Source organism: Balaenoptera physalus, assembly GCF_965194825.1.
Source record: "Balaenoptera physalus genome assembly, chromosome: 7".
Lineage (NCBI taxonomy): Eukaryota > Metazoa > Chordata > Mammalia > Artiodactyla > Balaenopteridae > Balaenoptera > Balaenoptera physalus.
Genome location: NC_138886.1, coordinates 68,254,373 through 68,276,474, shown reverse-complemented (window position 1 = coordinate 68,276,474; position 22,102 = coordinate 68,254,373). Strand labels below are relative to the sequence as shown.

The following is a 22,102-nucleotide window of genomic DNA, read 5'->3' as shown; positions in this document are numbered from 1 at the left end:
GCTCTCAAAGGAAGGCTGTGTCCCTGAGATCTGAAGATTGCTGTATCTCCTACCTCTGGTTGCCCGGCTGCCCCAGGGGTCTGTCTGACTTGAGGCTATCATGGTGTCTCTGCAGCCCTTTTCCCAGACTCCTGGGTCAGCCATAGTTCTCGCCATGCCCTTGCCCTGTGGGCACCTCCAGGGGACCCATCCAGATGGCCCTTAGGTGTTCTCCAGCCTCTCCATGGGCTTTCGTTTCCTTTACTCCATCCAGTGAATTCCCTGTCTGATGGGTGGTTTCTCAGAACTCTTCCCTTCTCCCTCCACACATCCCATCATATGTGCCTCCACCCCCTAGATACGCCTCCCTATCCCCTACAGTCCCACAGCTGCTGTCTCAGCTCCGTCACCAGGAGGGACAGCATGCTCCGTCTGTCATAGCGCTGACCACCCTCCCTCCTCCTCCTTCCCCTCCCAGCCATCTGTACACACATACATACATAAATTTGTTCATTCCTTCAGAAAATATTTATTAGGTGCTTCGGGCTATATCGGTAAACAGAGCAGATGCAGATCCTACCCTTCGTGGGGCTTACAGTCTAGTGGGGGAGAGAGACGCTCAATAATAAATAAGTGTACTGTGCAATTCACTAATATATGACTGTATCTAATAGTGTGTAATATATAATAGAAATGCAGTAATACACACATGATAAATAAAAAGCATCATGTGTATTGTAAGTTAGAAGGTGATAAGAGCCATGGGAAAAGGAAAACGTGATCGGGATAAAGAGGGCCCGGGAGCTCTGGGAGGTACAGGGTGTCTTGAATGGAACGGTCGGGGTGGACCTCACTGAGAAGGGGGGACTTGAGAGTCTCAAAGGCAGAGATGAGGATGTCAGGGAGAAGCTGGAGCAAAGGCCCTGAGGTGGGCGTATTTTGGTCTAGGTGTGTCCAGGGAGCAGTCAGGAGGCCAGTGAGGGCTGTAGAGACCATTGCCAGGAATTTGGCTTTTACTCTAAGGGGAGCCAACTGAGAAGTGCCCAGATCAGGTTTCTATTACGACTGTCACTGTGGTCACCCCGACGGCTGCTGTGAGGGGCGGCAGTGGGCAAGGGTAGAAGCAGGGCTTGGTAGGAGGCTTATTACATAGAGAATGATGCAGGTGCACACCTGGCTGGTAGAAATGGGGGCAATGAGTAGACTACACTGTGCTGCTGATTGGAGGTGGAGTGAGATTAACAGGGAGTCAGCGTGACTCCAGAGCCTTTGGGCTGAGTGCCTGGAAGGATGGAGTTGCCGTCCACTGAGGTCACGGAGGGCTGGGATAGGGCATCTGAATGCAGGACCGCCATTCAAACGGGAAGCGAGGTGCAGTGAGGCCTTTGAAGAGGCTCTGCAGCCAGACAGGCCTGGCAGTTCCACTTACCGCTGTGGTCCCAGTGTGGTCCCTGGTAAGGGGTGACTGGAATATCCTAGAATTTCCAGACATGTTTCCTCTTTCTGCCTCTCCTTTCTCCACTACAACTTTTAGGGAGAAAGGGGTCTTTCCTGAAGTACAGAAGGAAAGATCTTCTGAGTTGCCAGGCACCGGGATGGGTCAGGTAATTGTAATTGTGTTGGGTGCTTTGAGGGAGGGGGAGGGCAGGGGGTCAGCTTGAAGGGTGGTGATGGCTTCCTTGAGATTGTAAGTATGATGCTGAGGTGGCACTCCCCTCACCTCTCCCCCTTCCCTCCTCTGTCTCCTCTCCCCTCAGCCTCTCCAGCCACAGTTATCCAGATCTTGTCCTTTAGGATTTCTTCGTCCTTCTATCATGTCATGCAGTATAGTCTTCCGTTGGTCATTGTCTTCTTTATTCTCACCCACCATCATCTTTTCAGCAAAACAAAAGATCGTTTTTGGGGATCCACTCTATTTACAAGAGGAGATGTGGTAAATAAATCTTACAGCCTCCATATTTGTCCCACCCTGGGTACCAAGGAAACTCCCAAGGGATGAGTAGGTGGTGGTGGGTATGGCGGTGTTCCATGGCTCATGGGAAGGTGACAAGGGGAAGGAGGATGGACCCTGGAGCCTTCAAGGAACTGAGGCCAGTCACCCAGAGAAAGCAGCCAGCGATGAGGCTGGGCTTTTGCGGGGTGCCTCAGGACATTTTAAGGAGACCGTTCCTTATCCTGACAACAGTAGGGAGGTGGAGAAGGCTTTAAAACAGAGGACTGGTGTGACCCAAACCGTCTTTTGAGAATATTTCTTTGTGAATGAATTTAAGCTGTTTTGGCTGACCAACAATTTCCAGGTTATCTTGGTAAAATGGGAGCTCCATTAAGAGAGGCTGGAGTTCTGTGTTTCCACCTACACAGCCTCACTCCCTAAGGTGGTGTGTTTCAGTGGAAACAATCTCAGACCAAATTCTGGCACAGGCATAAATGCTCGCAGACTGGCCCCGTGCTGCCACATAGCCTGCTCTGTGAACTTGAATAAATCCTATCGTCCCAACCCTAGGCACTCTGACACTTACTCCAAGGTGGATGTTCTTGTGGTGAGATCAGCCAGAAACTTCTCTGGTCAGATCAAGCAAGAGTTGGGTGCGGGGAGTGGGGATACACAGGACCAAGGAGAGCTTGGACTTGGAGCTCTAGGCTGCTGGGTTTGCTGGATACTTAGATGGTTTGTACAAGGGCAGTGGTGCTTGTGTACCCTTTCCAGTCCTCTAATATAGCTCATTTCACTGGTGTGTAATTAATGAACTTTGTGTAATTAGCAAACCCTCTGGTGCAGATTTAGATAACAATATTTGAAATGCTTGCAGTGGTCACTTTTGGAGGGTAGATTTATGAATAGGTAATTAAATGTTAGCTAGCTGCCCCCTAGGGTGTAGGTTTTTTTTTTTTAATATTTATTTATTTATTTGGTTGTGCTGGGTCTTAGTTGTGGCAGGTGGGCTCCTTAGTTGCAGCTCGCTGGCTCCTTAGTTGCAGCACATGGGCTCCTTGGTTGTGGCTCTTGGGCTCCTTAGCTGTGGCACGTGGGCTCCTTAGTTGTGGCATGCATGTGGGATATAGTTCCCTGACCAGGGATCGAACCCAGTCCCCCTGCATTGGGAGCGTGGGGTCTTATCCACTGCGTCACCAGGTAAGTCCCAGGGTGTAGGTTTAAGTTAATTTTACACGTATGCATCAGTTTACATTGATGTATTTGCAGGCAATATAACAGGAGTGATAGCTGCTATATGAGAAGTGGTTGGAGGAGACTGGAGTCAAGTCAGGCTACCTTTGCAAAAGCCCCAGTGAGAGAGGATTAGGAATAAAAGGAGCAATCCCTGGCCTGCTGACTGTGGAAAGAACCAAATGAGGAAGAAAACTAGGCTGGAGATTCCCCCAAACTTGGAGGAGTAGGGCACATTGGCCTTTGTGGTGGGATGTGTCTGCTTTCTTGGTTGGACTCTGAGCTCCTTGGGGGCTCAAAGCAGAGACTAGGCTTTCACCCTGTGTCCTCTGGGTCCAGCCTGGGCCTGGCACAGAGTTGGTGCTTAGCTAGAGTTGGTCAAACTCTGAGGGAAAGGAAAGGTATGTGATGGGAGAAGAAATCAGGGAGAAGGAGATGAGATCAGAAGAGACAGAGGACTGCCTGGTGGCAGCGAGTAGAGTGAGGTCCACTAGGACCAGATGAAGAGGTTGGTGGTTTTCCATCCTAGCTGGGCCCAAGTTGCAAAGGCTAGACCTTCACAAGTGCAAAAGGAGTGGAGGATCTAGGTCATGGGGGTTTGCTCCCAGGTGGTTACCTTGAGTGTCTCCACTCCAGTAGGGGGGAGGTGTGCAGGTGAAGAAATCCAGCTCAGGAGTGGCTGGTCCGTGAACCTGGCACCTGCTCTGTGCCCTGGCACTGTGACTTGCTGAGCTCCAGCTATGGGACAGAGAGCTACCTGGAGGACTGGCGAACAACTTCATCACCCTTCAGCTGACCTCAGCTACGTCATTTCCTGGCCCTTTCCTTGTTATTTAAAAAATGGTGGTGGGGATTGGGGGAATAAAACCAAGCCCATGACACACTTCATCACCACACTCCCTTCCTTGACCATTAAACCTTTCCTAGACTTGCTCACCTGGTAACTAAGTTGTTCACAGCTTGTCTACTATCCTTCGTGGGATTTGTAACGAGGTCAACCCTGGTATCACAAAGACCTGGAGGAAGGCTGTTTATGGCATCTAGGAGAGGGAGGGAGCAGGTTTCCCAGGCATGCTCTCTGGTCTGGATGCTGACTGTGTAATCTCTCAGGTCCCCGTAAGCATTCTGCTTAAGCAAACATTATTTATGTTCGGCAGGAGAACCATTCCCCACTGTCTGCTTTCTCTTCACTCACATAAAACTGCACATTTAATGTCTGTTTACACATATATAAACTATATCTTTAGGAGCAGCCTGGGAAATCCTTGGTTGAAGTTGGATTTTGCCTTTGGAAAACAGAGGTGAGTGACATCTGTATATTGTGTTATCAGAAGCGTGACACATGTGGTTGATGGAGACCAGGTGCTTCACAGAATCCATCTGAGTGAAGCTGTAAACCTCTTGTTGACAGAGAAGGTGACAGCTCAGTTCTTATTAGCAGAGGCTTGATTACCAATACCTGCCTTCCAATTTTAGGGGTGGCAACAAACAGTTGAAAACCTTGGGGTGCTGTGAGTAAGAAGCTAAGATTTGGTTGAAGATAACAATCTCTGATCAGCTCACACGCATTTGACCTGTGAAAGCATCTCCAAGTGGACAGGATAGGTGGGTGGGGGGAGGTACTAATTTTAGATTAATCTTAGAGGATTGGTAGAATTCACTGGGTATTCACTTCTTTACTATTCACTTCAAGGCTTGCATCAACACCGATATTTTCCTAATTGGCAGTCTATGACATGGGTAGATAACCTTCCCTGATTTAACTCACATTCAGTGCGTTCAGAGTCTGCATCCTGAAGTCCTTAAATCACAGTTGGTTCATCAAACAAAATGCGGGACAGAGAGAGAAAAAAACCAAGGGGGTGTCACCTTATTTTGTTTCCTAATTTATTCTCCCATGGGTTAGCTTGCTAGACAGGTCAGCTTTCATTGGGTTATTTCCCAAAAGCTCTGTCCTTCTCTCTACCCCACGATTCCGTTACTCCTTGTGGATGAATTTGCCTATTTTGGGGAGCGCTGCAGATAGACTATTGAGATCTAACTTGTCTCATTTAAGCTGAGAACCATTAATAAAATTGGGTTATTTCCTTTGGGTTTATTTGCAGGATGAGGTGAGAGGATAATACCATGCTGTTTATGAGAAAGCCTACCACTTGGTAAGTGAGATATCCTTAATTTTACCTTTTACTTGTGTATTTGCTCATGAATGACTATTTATCCATCTTTTTTTTTTTAAACTAAATCAGAGGAAATGGGATTTATGTGTACATTTGGGTATTTTGAATTGAGACTATGTTGTACTTTGGGATTATAAAATAATATCTGTCTCGGGAAGTATTTCTGGAAGTTTGTCAGTATTTTGGTGAATGTTTGAGTTTGCTACGTGGATGGATCTGTTTTCTTCCAAGATACAGAGCTTGGTTCACTAATACCTCTCTTGTTTACGCTGTTGTTTGGTACTGAACTTTTAAGGAATGACTGATGTGTTTCTCAATCGAAAATGGAAACATAGGCGAGAGTCTCTGAAAGCTGACAATGGGAAGTAACGTGACATAGCAAACGTTCTGCCAGCCCTGCCCATCATCTCCCCATCTCTCTAAGGTAGCTTGGATGATGATAATAGCAATTAACATTCAGTGGATGTTTCAGTGACATGCCAGGCCCCCTTCTATTTCCTCGACAGGAATGAACCAGTTCTTTACAACAGCCCTATCCCCTGAGGTATCCTCTCTTCAGAGGTGAGGAAGCTGGGACATGAGTGAGCTCTGGTGATTGTTGATCATTCTGGTCTCTATGGGCCCACAGATTTTCTGAGCTCATCTTGTCAAAGTCCTGGAAACTTCTGAGGCCAAGCAGGGCACTCTCGCATGAGGAGTTACAATCCTAGGACTGGCTCATGGTTAAGATTCCAAACTTTTACACTGTGGTTGGTGGCATCTTGGTCAGAATCTCTCTTTTTCCCCTGCTGAGCTTTGTGATTTTGGCTGGAAGATTTTCCATACATGCTGTCTGAGCCCTTCCCACCCTTTGAGCCTTCCTGGGTTTTCGCTCTGGCGTCTCTGACTCTTTCCCCCCAACCCTCCATGGGGGTCTCTGTGGAACATTGTTTGGTTGCTGGTATGTGTGTATTTATAGCGCTAGCATCGGTCTTTTCTTTAAAGCAAACCCCACAACTCCTTAGAAAATAATTAGAATTTCAAGAAGAGCTTTCTGGCATATTTTTACGCTGTTCAACAGAGTGTCACATGCTGGGGTGAGTTGCTGGAAACAGGCTGGAGTTGGGCTTTCAGGCTGGGGTCCCCTGGAGCGTATCTCACAAAGATCCCTGTGTGGACATCGTCTGGGTCTGGGGACACGCTGCCCTTTCACCAGAGCCTGTTTATAAAGAACTCTACAAGTATGCTTTTGTTTTCTTCTGCACTCTCTATAGTAGCTTTATTAAATGCTTTAAAAATAGGGGGAGCTAGGAGCCCTACAATGCCATGAGAATTGATTTTAGGGGGTGAGAAAGCAACTCCATTAAAAGTCCCGCCATCGTCTTCTCCCAACCTCTGAGCGGTAGGAGAGAAAGGTGCCCGTACCTGGGCAGCCACACCTGCTCGGCTTGCGCACAGAGGAGCTGAGGCCGGCATCGCGGGGAAGAGCAAGGCTCTGGCTAAGAAGCCAGACTGCTCAGGTTTGAATTCTGGCTGACCTTGGGCTTCTATGGGTCTCTGTCACATGTCTCCCACATGTCAATGGAGATGATCATAGGGTGCGTGTGAGGATTGAATGTAGGAATGATCTATAGATGGGAGCCCCGACAAGGGTGCACACCCAGGATTTCAGCACACAGCCACTGCGCGCTGTGCGTGCCCTCGGGGGCAGGAAGCCTGACCGGGGGTGAGACCCCTCCTGCTCCCGAGTCTGCACACACCCCTGGAGATGCCTGCACTCGCTCTTCTTCCTGAAGGTGCTGTGGCTCCCTTCTTCCCACTACAGGCATACCACACTTCATTGTGCTTTGCTCTATTGTGGATCGCAGATACTGTGTGTGTTACAAATGGAAGGTTTGTGGCAACCCTACCCTGAGCAGGTCTGTTGGCGCCAGTTTTCAAACAACATTTGCTCACTCTGTGTCTTTGTGTCATATTTTGTTAATTCTCACAATATTTCAAAATGTTCATCATTATTACATTTGTTGTGGTGATCTGTGATCAGTGATCTTTGATGTTACTACTAAGGCTTGCTGCAGGCTCAGGTGATCTTTAGCATTTTCTAGCAAAAAAGTATTTTTACTTAAGGTATGTACATTGTTTTTAAAGACATAATGCTATTATACACTTAATAGACTACAGTATAGTGTAAACATAATTTTTATGTGCACTGGGAAACCAAAAAATCCGTGGGAATTCCTTTATTGTGATATTTGCTTTACTGCAGTGGTTTGGAACCAAATCCTCAATATCTCCGAGGTCTGCTGATAGATAGGGTCATAAATGAGATGACTGTCAAAGACAGCACTAAGCCTCAGTTTGTGCATATCTAGCTCCTCTGGGTTCATGGCCCCCAGCTTCCCATGCAAAGCTGAAAACTGCGATTCTTCCATTTTAGCCAAACTCACATAAGTGACTGGGAACCAGCCTCACCCCCCTGCCCAAAACAAGATAGGAAGGCTGAGCTTAATAGAGACTCGGACGACAAGATTTAAATAAATAAGCTGTATTATCTGTACAAAAAATATAAATAGAGTCTTGTGTTTTAGAGGAGGAAGTGCCTCCTTCCACATTCTTCAGCAGCCCTAATAATCGTCTGGTGCTGCTGAGTCACAATTCACAGAACAAACAGTAAATGTACATTCATCTCATGCAAGGAGCACGCTGCTGCCCACCCCAAACCTCGGTCCTCCAAGCTCGCCCTGAAACCCACCTCCACCTGCTACAACCCGACACGTGGCGGGGCTGGAGGACACCTGCTATTTAGGAAATGGAAATATTGGCCACTGGTTTTCCATAGCTATTGAACTAGAAATTATCAACCACATTAGTAGTAGTATGGAATCTGCCTTCCACATTCCATGCATAACTATTGTGCCACAAACGAATCCCCTCTTATTGCCCCGTCATCCTGTGCTAGCTTTTACAATGTATTCTGTACACAGCGAATGGATCCAGAGTTAAACATCAGGTTCTATTAAAAATAGGAACAATACAATAATCACCACCGAGTTTACAGGAACACAACTGCAGGAAGTTAATAAAAAGTCCCCCAAATATTTTGGTTTTTTTTTCTGGAAGACAATGTACAATTATTAATATTGCACTTTTTTATACAGGAAATCCTAATAAATATTCACAAAAGATATACAGACATAGAAAACATTCTCTTTTATTTTAAATAAACATTACACTGATTTTTAGGAACATGATTTCTTAGAGCCCATTATTGTGGTGAGGAAGAAAGAACTGCCTTAACTGTCCATAGCTCACCTGGGGAGGACAAAGCATAATGTCTCCCCCACTAACTTGTACTTCCAGGCTGGCTAGAAAATGCAGCCCTGATGTCAGTGGTGGCCCCGGGGTGTGTGACGTTTTGCGAGTCTGTATGTGAGGGGGCGGTTTGGCTGAGGGGTGAGTGACTCCGGCCACCCTGCTCTGCCCCAGCTGCTACTAAATGGTGGCCACTGGGATGGGGGGCGCAGGCCAAAATCACTCGCCCCCAAACCACTCTGCTGAGCGAGAGCTTTCATTGACAATGAGCCACAGTGTCCCAGATTTTCAGTTTTGCCACTTGACTTTGCTGCAGCCACGTTACTGTAGCTGACGGGCATTACTGGAGTGTGTATGCTGCTTTGCCCACTGAGTTAGCAAAACCAATGTATATTAATTCTGGTAGAGTTCATAGTATTTCACTGTGTGGAGGGAACGGGTTGAAAAGCCTTTGAGGACCGTCTGGGAAGCTTTAGTTACCCTTTGGCTTTGCCTCTGTGCCCCATCGCCCCGCCCCGGCCTGTTGTCTGAATACAGGGGCAGCCGTCACCGTGCCCCGGGAGGGGCCCACGCAAGCCTGCGGTTCCACCGGTGCCCCGGTCGCTCTCATCTGATGGATACTCTGGCAGCTTGAATAGTGGGTTGGTTTTTGGCCAGCTGACCCCAGTCCTTGGCCCTCAAGTGGAGCAGTAAAAACCATATAGGCAGGAAACCCAGCCTACTCATGAGCGAAACACCCTGGCCCAGGTCAGCAGTTCGTTCCGGGCTGGGGGATGCTTGATTTGGAGACGCCAGGGGTGGCCTGACTGCACAGCTAGGCCCCGCCGTCTCACCAGCTCCGCCATGGGGGCACGGGCAGAAGTTCACTGAGCGGCTCGCTCGGGGACCCCTCTCCGCCGCAGGGAGGGCATACCTCCTGCACGCGGCCTGGGCCCGTGCTGAGACCAGAGCTGAGCACCGCAGCCCCCCCCCCCCCGCCCCCGAGCCTGCACCGGTACGCCAGGCGCTCGGGCTCGGGGCTCAGAGCCTCGTGTGGCGGCCCGCTCGCTCCCCCGTCCCCTTCGCTCCCCGTCTCAGGAACACGCACAGGCTTCTTTGTGCTTCTGTCCCTTCCTTCCCCACCTCGTTTTCTGCATCGCTGTGTGCTTTAGGTCTACTTGGATGGGCTCCCCTTGACCTCCGCCGTGTTTTGAGTTCTCACTGCTCTGTGCCCCCCACTGGGAGCGCTGAGCTCTGGGCTGGGTTCTCAGCACGGATGGTGCCCTCCCTCCCCTGCCTTAACCATCTCCTGCCAGGAGAGATGCTGTTGGTTGTCCGGAGTCAGTACCGCTGCTTCACAAACCCTCTGGCACCCTCCCCTTCTGTCTCTCTCTCCCGTCTGCCGTTGGCTCCGGCTCCCTGCTGGCCCCGGGGGGGCTGCGCTGGCCTCTTCCTAGGTCTCTCTGGGACCCAGGTTTGGGAGGGAGCTGGCTCTTCCAGGGAGCTCTTTCTGTCTGGCCCGGCCTGCTCTGCAACCTCCGTTAGACCTCCGTCCTTGTCCTGTCCCCTCATTCTGTCCTCCAGCTAACTGAGAGAGAAGACATGCTGGGGTCCTCATGTCTGGGGAGGGGGAAGGGCAAGGGAGGAGGTTGATGAGGGTGTGTGTGGTGGAGGTGGAGAGGGGGAAATAAATAAATAAAACGAAGAAAGCTTAAGTTCTGTCCAAGGTGGCTGCGTGAGTCCTCCGTGCTGCCAGGGTAGCGTTCTCCCCGCGTCCTGTCTTCACGCTTTGCCGCAAGTTCCACAGCAGCGAGATTTGAACTGGCTGAGTTGGCAGAGTTTCAGCTGTTTCACCTTCTCACAGTACCTGGTGGTATCTCTGCACTCCACTGGGAAAGGGGACAGAAAGGAGATGTGAAACGGAGGCTTGGTAATAGCCGTGGCCACTGGGTGCCTCCTGGGGTCTGCCTTGGGCACCAGGCTCCCGTGCTGGAGGGGCCACCACTGTCCAGCACCCCTGGGCTAGCCTTGCTCTGCGGAGCTTGGCCATTTGCTCCTCAGGCTGCCAACCATGGGGGCGGCTCGGGCTGCGGCTGGGGGCCAAATATTGGGGCTCTGCGGCCTTTCTGATAGCCCCCTTCCTTCCCGAAGGTGCTCGGGACCGCCTCACCTCCTAGGCAAGGTGGCCTTTTCCCATGGCGTTGGAGTATCTGACTGACGCTCTTCCTCCTTGTGATGGTTCCCAGAAGGACTAAATTCTGCTCACTTCGGGGTGGTGTGCGAGTGAGGACCTGCCTGGTGGCTTCATCCCCTGTAACGTGAGCCCTCCTTGCCCCCGTGAAGCTTCACTTGCTCATCCTCTCTCCCGAGCCTCTCTACTCCTTCCCCTCACCGTGCCTACCAGAGCGCCGTGGCGTCCTAGTTCAGCACTGGCACAGGCTGATGGGTCTTTAATACTGGCGTGGATTCAGGCTGTGGACATCTGTGGTTAATACAGTAAGTCTGAACTACTTTCATGGAACAGTGGTCCTGAGTGTGGGGAGCTGACAAAGGTGGGTCAGCATCACACAAGAGGACACAGACAATCCCACCCCGTCTAGAAAAAGGACTGGCACTGTTTGCCTACATGGCATCTGCTCAGCGTGGGGAATCTGAGGCTCAATGTGGCCCTGTTTGTGGGGGAAACTGCACAGCAACATTTAAAAATTCCCTTTTCTTTGCTTCATGCTTTGTCTCCTTCCCTGTGGAGAAGCACCTCCAATTTGTTTTGGGTCCAGAGGAAGAAAAAAATAGATCCTCGCCCAATGGGGATACAAATGCTGGTGTTGGGCTAAGGAGGAGGAGCTAGACTCGAGGGAAGAGGGAGTGAATGAGTATCAGATCGCAGATGTGGCTCCTGCACAGACCGGTGGGTGCCCACGGGGCTGCGAAGGAGGGCGGGGGTCGGCAGGTCCTCGTTCTGGGAGACGCAGAGCCGTGATGGCTGCAGGGCTGGCTGAGCGGGAGGTGCTCTGTGTGCTGCTTGGGTGCAAACAGTGCTTTCTCCCCAAGAGCCATTGTTTAGTTGTCCCCTCTGGGTACCAGCCAAACTGCTGTAGGTGAGCTGGAGGCTGGTTTCATCCAGCACTTGGCCAAAAGCACCTGGCTGTCGCAGGGGCCAGGATGGAGCCCTTGGGCCACACCCAGCCATCTCTTGTGGCCTGGACACGCGCACGTATATCCCTGCACGCACCTTTGCTCGCCCGCATGCACCCACGCACCCTCTGAAAATACACAACTCCAGCCCTAGCTCAGGATCCTTGGGAAAGCTGGTCCACTGCCCTATCTATGCTCAGGCTCAGTTCCGGGGACTGCCCGCCGCACCTGACGCCTCGTGGGGAATCTGCAGAAGGCTCTGTGGGGTTGGAACGTACTGTTTTCACACGGGGTGACGTTGCAGCGCTGCCAGTTGGTGGGCCGGGGCCCCCAGGAGCACAGGTGCTCGGGCACCGCCTTGCTGGTGCGGGCGTGCACGCACTCCACGCGCCGGGACTGGAAACCGTAGTTGCCGCAGGTCGCCGTGCACAGGCTCCACAGGCTGACCCTCCAGTGTACGCCGCAGGCTTCGGACCAGCAGTTCTGGGTGCTCACGGGCCTGTGGTAGGAGGGTGGCAGGATTAGGGTCTGCCTCTCTGGGGGCTGAATCAGGGGAGCGGACGTGAGAACAGTGCTGGAAACCCCCAAATCTCAGGTATCCCTGAAAACTCCCAGCGCTGCCAGCCCTGGGTTCTGATCTCTGCTCTGCTACTGAACGGCTGTAGGGTCTCGGAAGACCCCTTCCTCTGACTGGGCCTCTGTCTGCTCATCTCTGCAATGTCCGTGTCACTGCGTGACCTGAGAATGAGCTCTACCAGGGTGGGGGCTGGCAGAGCCGCTCTCAGGGGCTGGGACCTTAGCGAGGGGGGTGATGAGCCCTCTCCCCAAGGGAAGGAAGGATGACAGGGGCTGGGGGCTGGAGAGGAGTGGTAGGCTGAGACCTGGGGACAGGGCTCTCAGCATAGCTTCTAGAGGGAGGTGGACAAGAGTGAGAGGCTGGTGGAGCCCTTGGGGTCTGGTGCCCACTGTGGACCTGACCTCCTGCCCGCCCTGTAGCCAGCACAGGTCTCTTGTGCCACCAGGCCTCCTCAGGGGAACAGCATCCTCTGCATTCTCTCTCCATCTCCGAAAGGGGAAAGCCCCGCCTGGCCCATTCAGTAAGCACGAGGCCACCACTGAGCCATCTACCTTTAGGAGGCCAGTGACCTGGGGAGAGTGGAGGTGAAAGGGAAGAGTGTCTGACCACTGGGACCATGGAAGGTGGGAAGAGAAACGTTTACTTGCCACCATCTTTCCGTGCTATTGACACAGGGCCTGGGAAAAGGCAGTCCATAGCTCTCTCTTACCTCGGAAGGGTGCTGCACTGCTCTGATGGTAAGGTGATGCCATCCCGGGTCTGGCAGAAGACTTGTCTGTGCTGCACGGCGAGGCGAGGCCCGACGCAAGGCCCGTTGCACTGGGAAGCAGAAACAGGTGACATACACGTTAGCCAAGTCACAGGACAGGCTGCAATGCCCAGGCTGCGTGGGGCAAAAGATCCTTGTGCAGGGGCTTATTTGAGGCCCTGAGATCATTTATCTTGCCCCTCTTTACACCAACTTAAAGGATATCCACCAGCACTTTTTTTCTTAGTCCACAGTGGGAGGGTTGGCTTTGCTGTGGTCTGTGAGTATTCTGCTAGCAAATGGCTAATGGCAGTATAGAGCCAGTCAGAGATGTCAGCCCCCTCCCAGAGTAACCGTATGGAAGGTTAATCTTGGCATAATGTACTAGGAATGTGGTGGTAAGCTTTAGAGTTGAACACCTCTCAATAAGCCCCCCTTCCCTCCTTCAGTCCAGAGGGTAATTTGGTTTATTGTTTTCTTGCTAAATTCATCCAAGTAACCAAGTCCACGATTTCTTTCCTTTCTTTGGTTTCATTTTCTCCAGGATGAACCAAGGGTGGCTGAAGAAAAGTAGACTTAGGTGTGTATAGTTAGTCCATGCTCATGGAGATGGTTAAGCTCTCCCCAGGGTTGGCAGAGCCAGACTATCATGGCAAAAACCGCCACCAATGATGGTGTCTGTAAAATACAAAACATCTGCTATTTGAGTAGGGTAAAGGGACAGACATCCCTTGGAGGGTCACTTTAGAACAAGGGCTCTTAACTTGGAAGTATCTGGAGTCCTAGGGGTCCACAGGGGAGCTGTTGACCCTTAAAATTATAAGCAGAAATCCTGTTTTGTGTAACATTTTATTTATTTTTTTAGTCTTTGAGCCCTTCACCCATTATTCCCACACCCAACCCCCACCTCTGGCAACACCAATCTGTTCTCTGTATCTATGAGCTTGCTTTTTTTTTAAAAAAAAAAATATTCCACATATAAGAGAGATCATATGGTATTTGTCTCTCTCTGTATTACTTATCTAACTTAGCATAATGCCCTTGAGGTCCATTCATGTTGTCGCAAATGGCAAGATTTCATTCTTTTTGACCTTATATATGTGGGATTATTTATGATCTCTTTGTGTTCATCTTATTTGGAACCCTATGCGCTTCCTGGAGCTGGGTGTCTAGTTCCTTCCCCAGGTTAGGGAATCTTTCAGTATTTCTTCAAACAAACAAACAGGATTTCTGCCCCTTTCTCACTTTCTTTTCCTTCTGGGACCTATATAATGCAAGCCCTTTAATCTAGCATCATCACTTGTTTTCCTTCTCTGATTAGGTGAGTTCCACTGCCCTGACTTCTAATTCACTGAGCCTTTGTTTGGTTCATGTAGTCTGTTGTTGAACACCTTAACAATATTCAGTTAATGTGTTCTTCAGCTCTGTGACTTCTATTTGGTACTTTTTAATATTTTCTATCATCACTTTGTTGAATTTCTCACTCTGTTCAGCCATCTTAATTAATTCATCCATGCTGAATTTCTAAAAGCTCTCAGGTAATGCCAATGTTATTGGTCCATGGACCACACTTTAAAGAGTAGCAAGGCTTGAGGCATTACAAATTACAACTGCTTGATCTCAAAATCCTTTTAATATAATTTTTTATAAATTTATTTTATTTTTGGCTGCGTTGGGTCTTCGTTGCTGTGCGCAGGCTTTCTCTAGTTGTGGCGAGCGGGGGCTACTCTTCATTGTGGCGCACAGGCTTCTCATGGCGGTGGCTTCTCATTGCGGAGCATGGGCTCTAGGCACGCGGGCTCAGTAGTTGTGGCTTGTGGGCTCTAGAGCGCAGGCTTAGTAGTTGTGGCGCATGGGCTTAGCTGCTCTGCGGCATGTGGGATCTTCCCGGACCAGGGCTGGAACCTGTGTCCCCTGCATTGGCAGGCGGATTCTTAACCACTGCACCACCAGGGAAGCCCCCCTTTTAACATTTTTGCATTGGTGATATATTGTTGGGATGTGATTCAAACTATAGATGCCCACCAAACCTCCATATTCCACTCCTGTAAGAATGAAAATGATGATAATAGTTTCTGACAAGAAGATCCTTTTGGAAGAGTGTCATTCAAAGATCTATTCCTTCATCTTCCTACCTCTTTGAAGTCTTTGAAAACCATGCTGGTTTTAGTCTAAGTAGAACTAAGACCACCTTCTCAGTTCTAACAACCTGGCTTCATGTAATAATTCAACTTTCTTCTTTTAATCCAACATACATTTATGAGGCACCTGTCTTGGGTAGGGAATGTGTTCCATAAAAGCGTATGTGAAAGAATGATGGCAAAAACAGCCCTGGAATGTTTGCAGGAGAATTATACGAGAGGTAGAATTATAAATGTGGCTGTAAAACGTGTGCCAGATCATGAGACATATTGTATGCTGTCTGAGGAGTTTGGATTTTCTTATGAATGCCACTTTGTTGGGGTGGGGGAGGGGAGGCACCTAGAAAGGTTTTTAAGTGGGAGTGTCACGATCAGAGTTACTCTTTAAAAAGATTATTCTGTCAGCAGTACAGTAATTGAACTGGAAAGTGAATAGACTGGAGAAAGTAATCTAGGTAACAAATTTTGCTGATCAAAATGAAGGCACTGGGCAATAGAAATGGAGAGAAGATTCTATGAAAGTATGATTCACATGGCTTCAGTGGTGCCTTGACAGGGATAAAAGACAGGGAGGGAGCTAAGATGAGTCTCAGGTTTATGGACTGAACATAAAGATAAGAATTTGTTTTGAAGATGTTTTGTATGAGATGTTTGTGAAATATCCCAATATATATGTTCATTAAGCAGGTGGATATATAGATCTGTGACTTAAAAGAGAGCTGTGCTAAACACTATCCATTTGAAAGTCATCAGTAGACCAGTGGTGGCTAGGAGTCATAGGTAGTATAACCCAAGGGGAGGGAGAGCATGAGATGAAAAGGCTTAGGGCAGAACCCTGGGGGACACTGCAGGAAGAGGAGAAAAAAAAGGAATTAAACTGCAGGAAAGGAGAAAAAAAAGAACTTAGAAAATGTATTCACAGAGACCAACAAAGGAGTTTCCAGAAAGGAAAAAGGGTCAGTAGTATCAAAATGTGTCAAAAAGAACAAACAAGATAGAGTAAGAATTGGCAGTACCCAGTGGAACTTGACTTATAGGCTGCACCGGTGACCCTGTGAGGGGCAGTTTCAGTGTGGCAGTTGGCACTGAAGTCAAACCAGCAATGAGTAGAGAAACAAATGAGAGTGGAAGAAATAGGGCTCCTGGAGACATATCACTCCTTCAAGAATTCCCAATTGTGGTCAAAAGACATCAGCGAAATGGCAGACTAGGTAGCTCTAAGTCCTCATTCACACACAGAAACATCAAAAAGCAACTGGAAACTGGCTGAACTAATCTTATAGGAATTCTGAAAAAGTCAAAGGTCTACAGCAACCTAGCAAGTGCCCAATAAAGAAAAATCTACCTTCAAAACAGTAAGAAAATTTGTGGTGTTTTCCCTCATCCTTCCCCAGCATGGCAGTTTTTTCCCCCATCTTTATTATTGGAGTATAATTGCTTTACAATGTTGTGTTAGTTTCTACTATACAACAGAGTGAATCAGCCATATGCATACATATGTCCCCATATCCCCTCCCTCTTGAGCCTCCCTCCCACCCTCCCTACCCCACCCCTCTAGGTCATCACAAAGCATCGAGCTGATCTTCCTGTGCTATGTAGCAGCTTCCCACTAGCTATTTTACATTTGTTAGTGTATATATGTCAATGCTACTCTCTCACTTTGTCCTAGCTTCCCCTCTGCGCCCCCCCTCCCCACCCTGCCGTGTTCTCTATGTCTGTGTCTTTATTCCTGCCCCTAGGTTCATCAGTACCATTTTTTTAGATTCCATATATATGCGTTAGCATACAGTATTTGTTTTTCTGTTTCTGACTGACTTTGCATGACAGACTCTAGCCCCATCCACCTCACTACAAATAACTCAATTTCGTTCTTTTTTATGGCTGAGTAATATTCCATTGTATATATGTGCCACATCATCTTTATCCAGTCAGTCATCTGTTGATGGACATTTAGGTTGCTTCCATGTCCTGGTTATCGTAAATAGTGCTGCAGTGACCACTGTGGTACATGTATCTTTTTGAATTATGGTTTTTCGCAGGGTATATAGCATGGCAGTTTTGGTCTAGAGGCAGCAGTAGCCCATTTTCCTCCCACCATCTGTAGGGAGCAGAGAAGATCCTATTTGCAGTGTGTAATGTTCTATCCTGTCTGTCAGAGGGCTACCTGAAGGACTGGTCTCATCTAACTCAGGTATCAAGTGGCAGCCACTACTTGTGAAAGCTGCAAGGGGACTACAGACACTTGGGGCAGGAGATTACAGATGGAGACATGCAATAGACCACCTAAGGCCCTGGGGACAACCTGGGGTGAGACCATCTTGGAAATTAGGACATTCAAAAGCAGCCATATATAAAGAGGACTTCTGAAAGTCACAAGCAGGCCCAGGCAAGACATATGCTCAGGAAAGATCTGAGAAGACTTTAAGCTCTCATCTCAGGCTGATCCCGAGGTTCAGAGAACACCCAGTTAAGCAGTGAAGGTGTGCACAGGCACAGAGAAAGTATATTCAAAGACTGGGAGAGATGTCTGTTTTTTTCAATGCCCAATTTCCAAGGATAAATCATAAGCACTTCAAAGAAACAGAAAATCATGGCCCATGCAAGGAGGAAAGTGAAGTGGCAGAACCAGCCCTAAAGAAGCAGGGCATCAAATGTATTAAACAAAGACTTTAAAACAACCATCATAAACATGTTAAAAGATCTAAAGAAAAACATGAATAAAGAACTAAAGGAAATCAGAAAAAATGATATTAACAAAGAGTTAGTAATTATAAAAAGAAACTAAACAAATTTTTGAGCTAAAAAATACAGTATCTGAATTGAAAATTTCACTAGCAGGTTTGAGTACACAGAAGAAACAATTAGCAAACCTGAAAACAGGACAATTGAAATTATTGAGTCTAATGAGCTGAAAGAAAAGACAATGGGACCAACATATACACATGTAGGAGTCCCAGAAGGAGGGAGAGAGAAAGGGGCAGTGAGATCATTTGAAGATATAATTAATTGCCAAACATTTCCCAAATTTGATGAAAGATACAAATCTAAAAATCCAAAAAGCTCAACAAATGCCACATAAAATAAACTCAAAGGGAACCACACTGAGACACAATATAATGAAATTGTCTTACAAATAAACACAAAGAATCTTGAAATCAACAAGATAGACTCATCAGGTACAAGGGATCCTCAAACAGATTAGCAGATGATTTCTCAGCAGAACCCTTGCAGGCCAAAAGGTGGTAGTAGAATTATATCTTTAAAGTGCTGAAAACAAAACAAAACTAAACTATGTACCTAGAATTCTATATCCAGAGAAACTGTCATTCAGAAATGAGGGTGAACTTAAGATATTCACAGATAAGATGAGAGGGAGTTCATTACCACTATACCTGACTATAAGAAACATGAGAGACCCTCAGGTTAAAATGAAAGGATGCAAGACAGTAACTCCAAGCCATATGAAGATATAAAGATCGCCAGCAAATGTAAATACATGAGCAAATATAAAAATTGGTATTATACTTTTGGTATGTAACTCCACTTTTTATTTTCTATAGGATTTAAATGACAAAATGCATTAAAAATAATTATATATCTGTAAGTAAGTGGGTATGCAATGTATAAAGATGTAACTTTTATATTATTAACATATAGGAAAGGGGACAGAGCTCTATAGGAATAGAGTTTGTGTGTGTGGTTGAAGTTAAGTTGCTATAAACTAAAACTAGATTGTTATACCTTTAGAATGTTATATGTAATTCCAAGAGCAACCACAAATTAAATACCTACAGACTATACTCAAAAAAACCACAAAAACCAAAACATCAGCTAAACACTAAAGAAGGCAGTAATGAAGGTAGTGAGTGGGGGAAGCTATAAGATGCCTAGGACAAATAACAGTGGGAAAAGTAAGTCCTTCCTTATCAGTAATTACTTTAAATGTAAATGGAAAAAACAAGCCTCTCCAATCAAAAGGCATAGATTGGCAATCTATCTACAAGAGACTCACTTTATTATTTTTAAAGTATTTTAGAAATTGAAGTATAGTTGACTTACAATGTTGTGTTTCTGGTATACAGCAAAGTGATTCATATATGTATAATTTTTCATATTCTTTCTTTTCCATTATAGGTTATTACAAGATACTGAATATAGTTCCCTGTGCTATACAGTAGGTCTTTCTTGTTTATCTATTTTTAAATTGTTTAATTAAAAAAAATTATTCTATATTGGAGTATAGTTGATTTACAATGTTGTGTTAGTTTCAGGTATACAGAAAGTGATTCAGTTATACATATACCCATTCTTTTTCACATTCTTTTCTCATAGGTTATTACAGAATATTGAGTAGAGTTCCCTGTGCTATACAGAATGTCCTTGTTGGTTATCTGGTAACCATAGGTTCGTTTTCTAAGTCTGTGAGTCTGTTCCTGTTTAGTAAATAAGTTCATTTGTATCATTTTTAAAGATTCCTCATATAATCAATATCATATGATATTTGTCTTTCTCTGATTTACTTGATGTAGTATGATAATCTCCAAATGACATTGCTGCAAATGACATTACTGCTTTTTAATGCTGCAAATGACATTATTTCCTTGTATATTGTATTGCTATAAACTTGATCACATGTTTGTGATCAATTTAAGAAAATTGAAATCATATCAAGCATCTTTTTTGAAACAATGCTATGAGATTAGAAATCAATTACAGAAAAAAAAAATACAAACACATGGAGGCTAAACGATATGCTACTAAACAACCAATGGATCACTGAAGAAATCAAAGAGGAAATCAAAAAATACCTAGAGACAAATGACAACAAAAAAACCCCTGACGATCCAAAACCTATGGGATGTGGCAAAAGCAGTTCTAAGAGGGAATTTTACAGCAATACAATCCTACCTCAGGAAACAAGAAAAATCTCATATAAACAACCTAACCTTACACCTAAAGCAACTGGAGAAAGAAGAACAAACAAAACCCAAAGTTAGTAGAAGGAAAGAAGTCATAAATATCAGAGCAGAAATAAATGAAATAGAGATGACAAAACAATAGAAAAGATCAATGAAACTAAAAGCTGGTTCTTTGAGAAGATAAACAAAATTGATAAACCTTTAGCCAGATGCATCAAGAAAAAGAGGAAGAGGGCTCAAATCAATAAAATTAGAAATGAAAAAGGAGAAGCTACAACGGACACCACAGAAATCCAAAGGATCATAAGAGACTACTACAAGCAACTATATGCCAATAAAATGGACAACCTGGAAGAAATGGACAAATTCTTAGAAAAGCACAACTTTCTGAGACTGAACCAGGAAGAAATAGAAAAGATGATCAGAGCAATCACAAGTGCTGAAATTGAAACGGTGATTAAAAAACTTCCACCAAACCAAAGTCCAAGACCAGACTGCTTCACAGGCGAATTCTATCAAACATTTAGAGAAGAGTTAATACCTGTCCTTCTGAAACTATTCCAAAAAAATCGCAGAGGAAGGAATACTCCCACACTCAGTCTATGAGGTCACCATCACCAGGATACCAAAACGAGACAAAGATACCACAAAAGAAAGAAAATTACAGGCCGATATCACTGATGAACATAGATGCAAAAAACCTCACCAAAATACTAGCAATCTGAATCCAACAATACATTAAAAGGATCATACACCGTGATCAAGTGACATTTATCCCAGGGACGCAAGGATTTTTTCAATATCCTCAAATCAATCAGTGTGATACACCACATCAACAAACTGAAGAATAAAAAAACCATATGATCATCTCAATAGATGCAAAAAAAGCTTTTGATAAAATTCAATACCCATTTATGATTAAAACTCTTCAGAAAGTGGGCATGGAGGGAACCTACCTCAACATAATAAAGACCACATATGACAAACCCACAGCTAACACCATACTCAATGGTCAAAAACTGAAAGCATTTCCTGTAAGATCAGGAAGAAGACAAGGATGTCCTGTCTTGCCACTTTAATTCAACATAATCTTGAAAACATAATCTTGAAGTCCTAGCTGTGGCAATCAGAGAAGAAAAAGAAATAAAAGGAATCCAAATGGGAAAAGAAGAAGTAAAATTGCCACTATTTGCAGATGACATGATACTATATATAGAAAATCCTAAAGATGCTACCAGAAAACTATTGGAGCTCATCAATGAATTTGGTAAAGTTGCAGGATACAAAATTCATACACAGAAATCTCTTGCATTCCTATACACTAACAATGAAAGATCAGAATGAGAAATAAGGAAACAATCCCATTTACCATCTCATAAAAAGAATAAAATACTTACTTAGGAATAAACCTACCTAAGGAGACCAAAGACCGGTACTCTGAAAACTGTAAGATGCTGATGAAGGAAATCAAAGATGACACAAACAGTTGGAAAGATATACCATGTTCTTGGATTGGAAGAATCAACATTGGCAAAATGACTATACTACCCAAGGCAATCTACAGATTCAGTGCAATCCCTATCAAATTACCAATGGCATTTTTCACAGAACTAGAACAAAAAATCTTAAAATTTGTATGGAGACACAAAAGACCCCAAATGGGCAAAGCAATCTTCAGAAAGAAAAACGGAGCTGGAGGAATCAGGCTTCCCGTCTTCAGATCATACCAGAAAGTTAGTCATTGAAACAGTATGGTACTGGCACAAAAACAGAAATACAGATCACGGAACAGGAAAGAAAGCCCAGAAATAAACCCACGCATCTATGGTCAATTAATCTACAACAAAGGAGGCAAGACTAGACGATGTAGAAAAGACAGTCTCTTCAATAAGCTGTGCTGGGAAAACTGGACAGCTACATGTAAAAGAATGAAATTATTAGAAGAGTCTCTAACAAACACTATACACAAAAATAAACTGAAAGACTTAAA

The 22,102-nt window shown here is 45.9% G+C and overlaps 2 protein-coding genes across 8 annotated transcripts in view; one reads left to right on the top strand and one right to left on the bottom strand.

Annotated features, from left to right (window-relative positions):
- Positions 1–22,102, top strand: part of SAXO1 (stabilizer of axonemal microtubules 1) — a 116,092-nt gene that overhangs the window by 55,910 nt on the left and 38,080 nt on the right. For all 5 annotated transcript variants that reach the window (XR_014265409.1, XR_014265410.1, XR_014265411.1 and 2 more), the window contains 2 exons: positions 4,393–4,446; positions 5,251–5,301. The gene's annotated coding sequence lies outside the window, so the exon portion shown is untranslated. The remainder of the gene's footprint in view (positions 1–4,392; positions 4,447–5,250; positions 5,302–22,102) is intronic.
- The window catches only part of ADAMTSL1 (ADAMTS like 1), a 473,568-nt gene continuing 459,296 nt past the window's right edge, over positions 7,831–22,102 (bottom strand). For all 3 annotated transcript variants that reach the window (XM_082467989.1, XM_082467990.1, XM_082467991.1), the window contains 3 exons: positions 13,014–13,123; positions 12,006–12,226; positions 7,831–10,481 (listed from right to left, as the gene is read on the bottom strand). In XM_082467989.1, the coding sequence (XP_082324115.1) occupies positions 10,375–10,481; positions 12,006–12,226; positions 13,014–13,123 (438 nt within the window). In that variant the 3' untranslated portion in view covers positions 7,831–10,374. The remainder of the gene's footprint in view (positions 10,482–12,005; positions 12,227–13,013; positions 13,124–22,102) is intronic.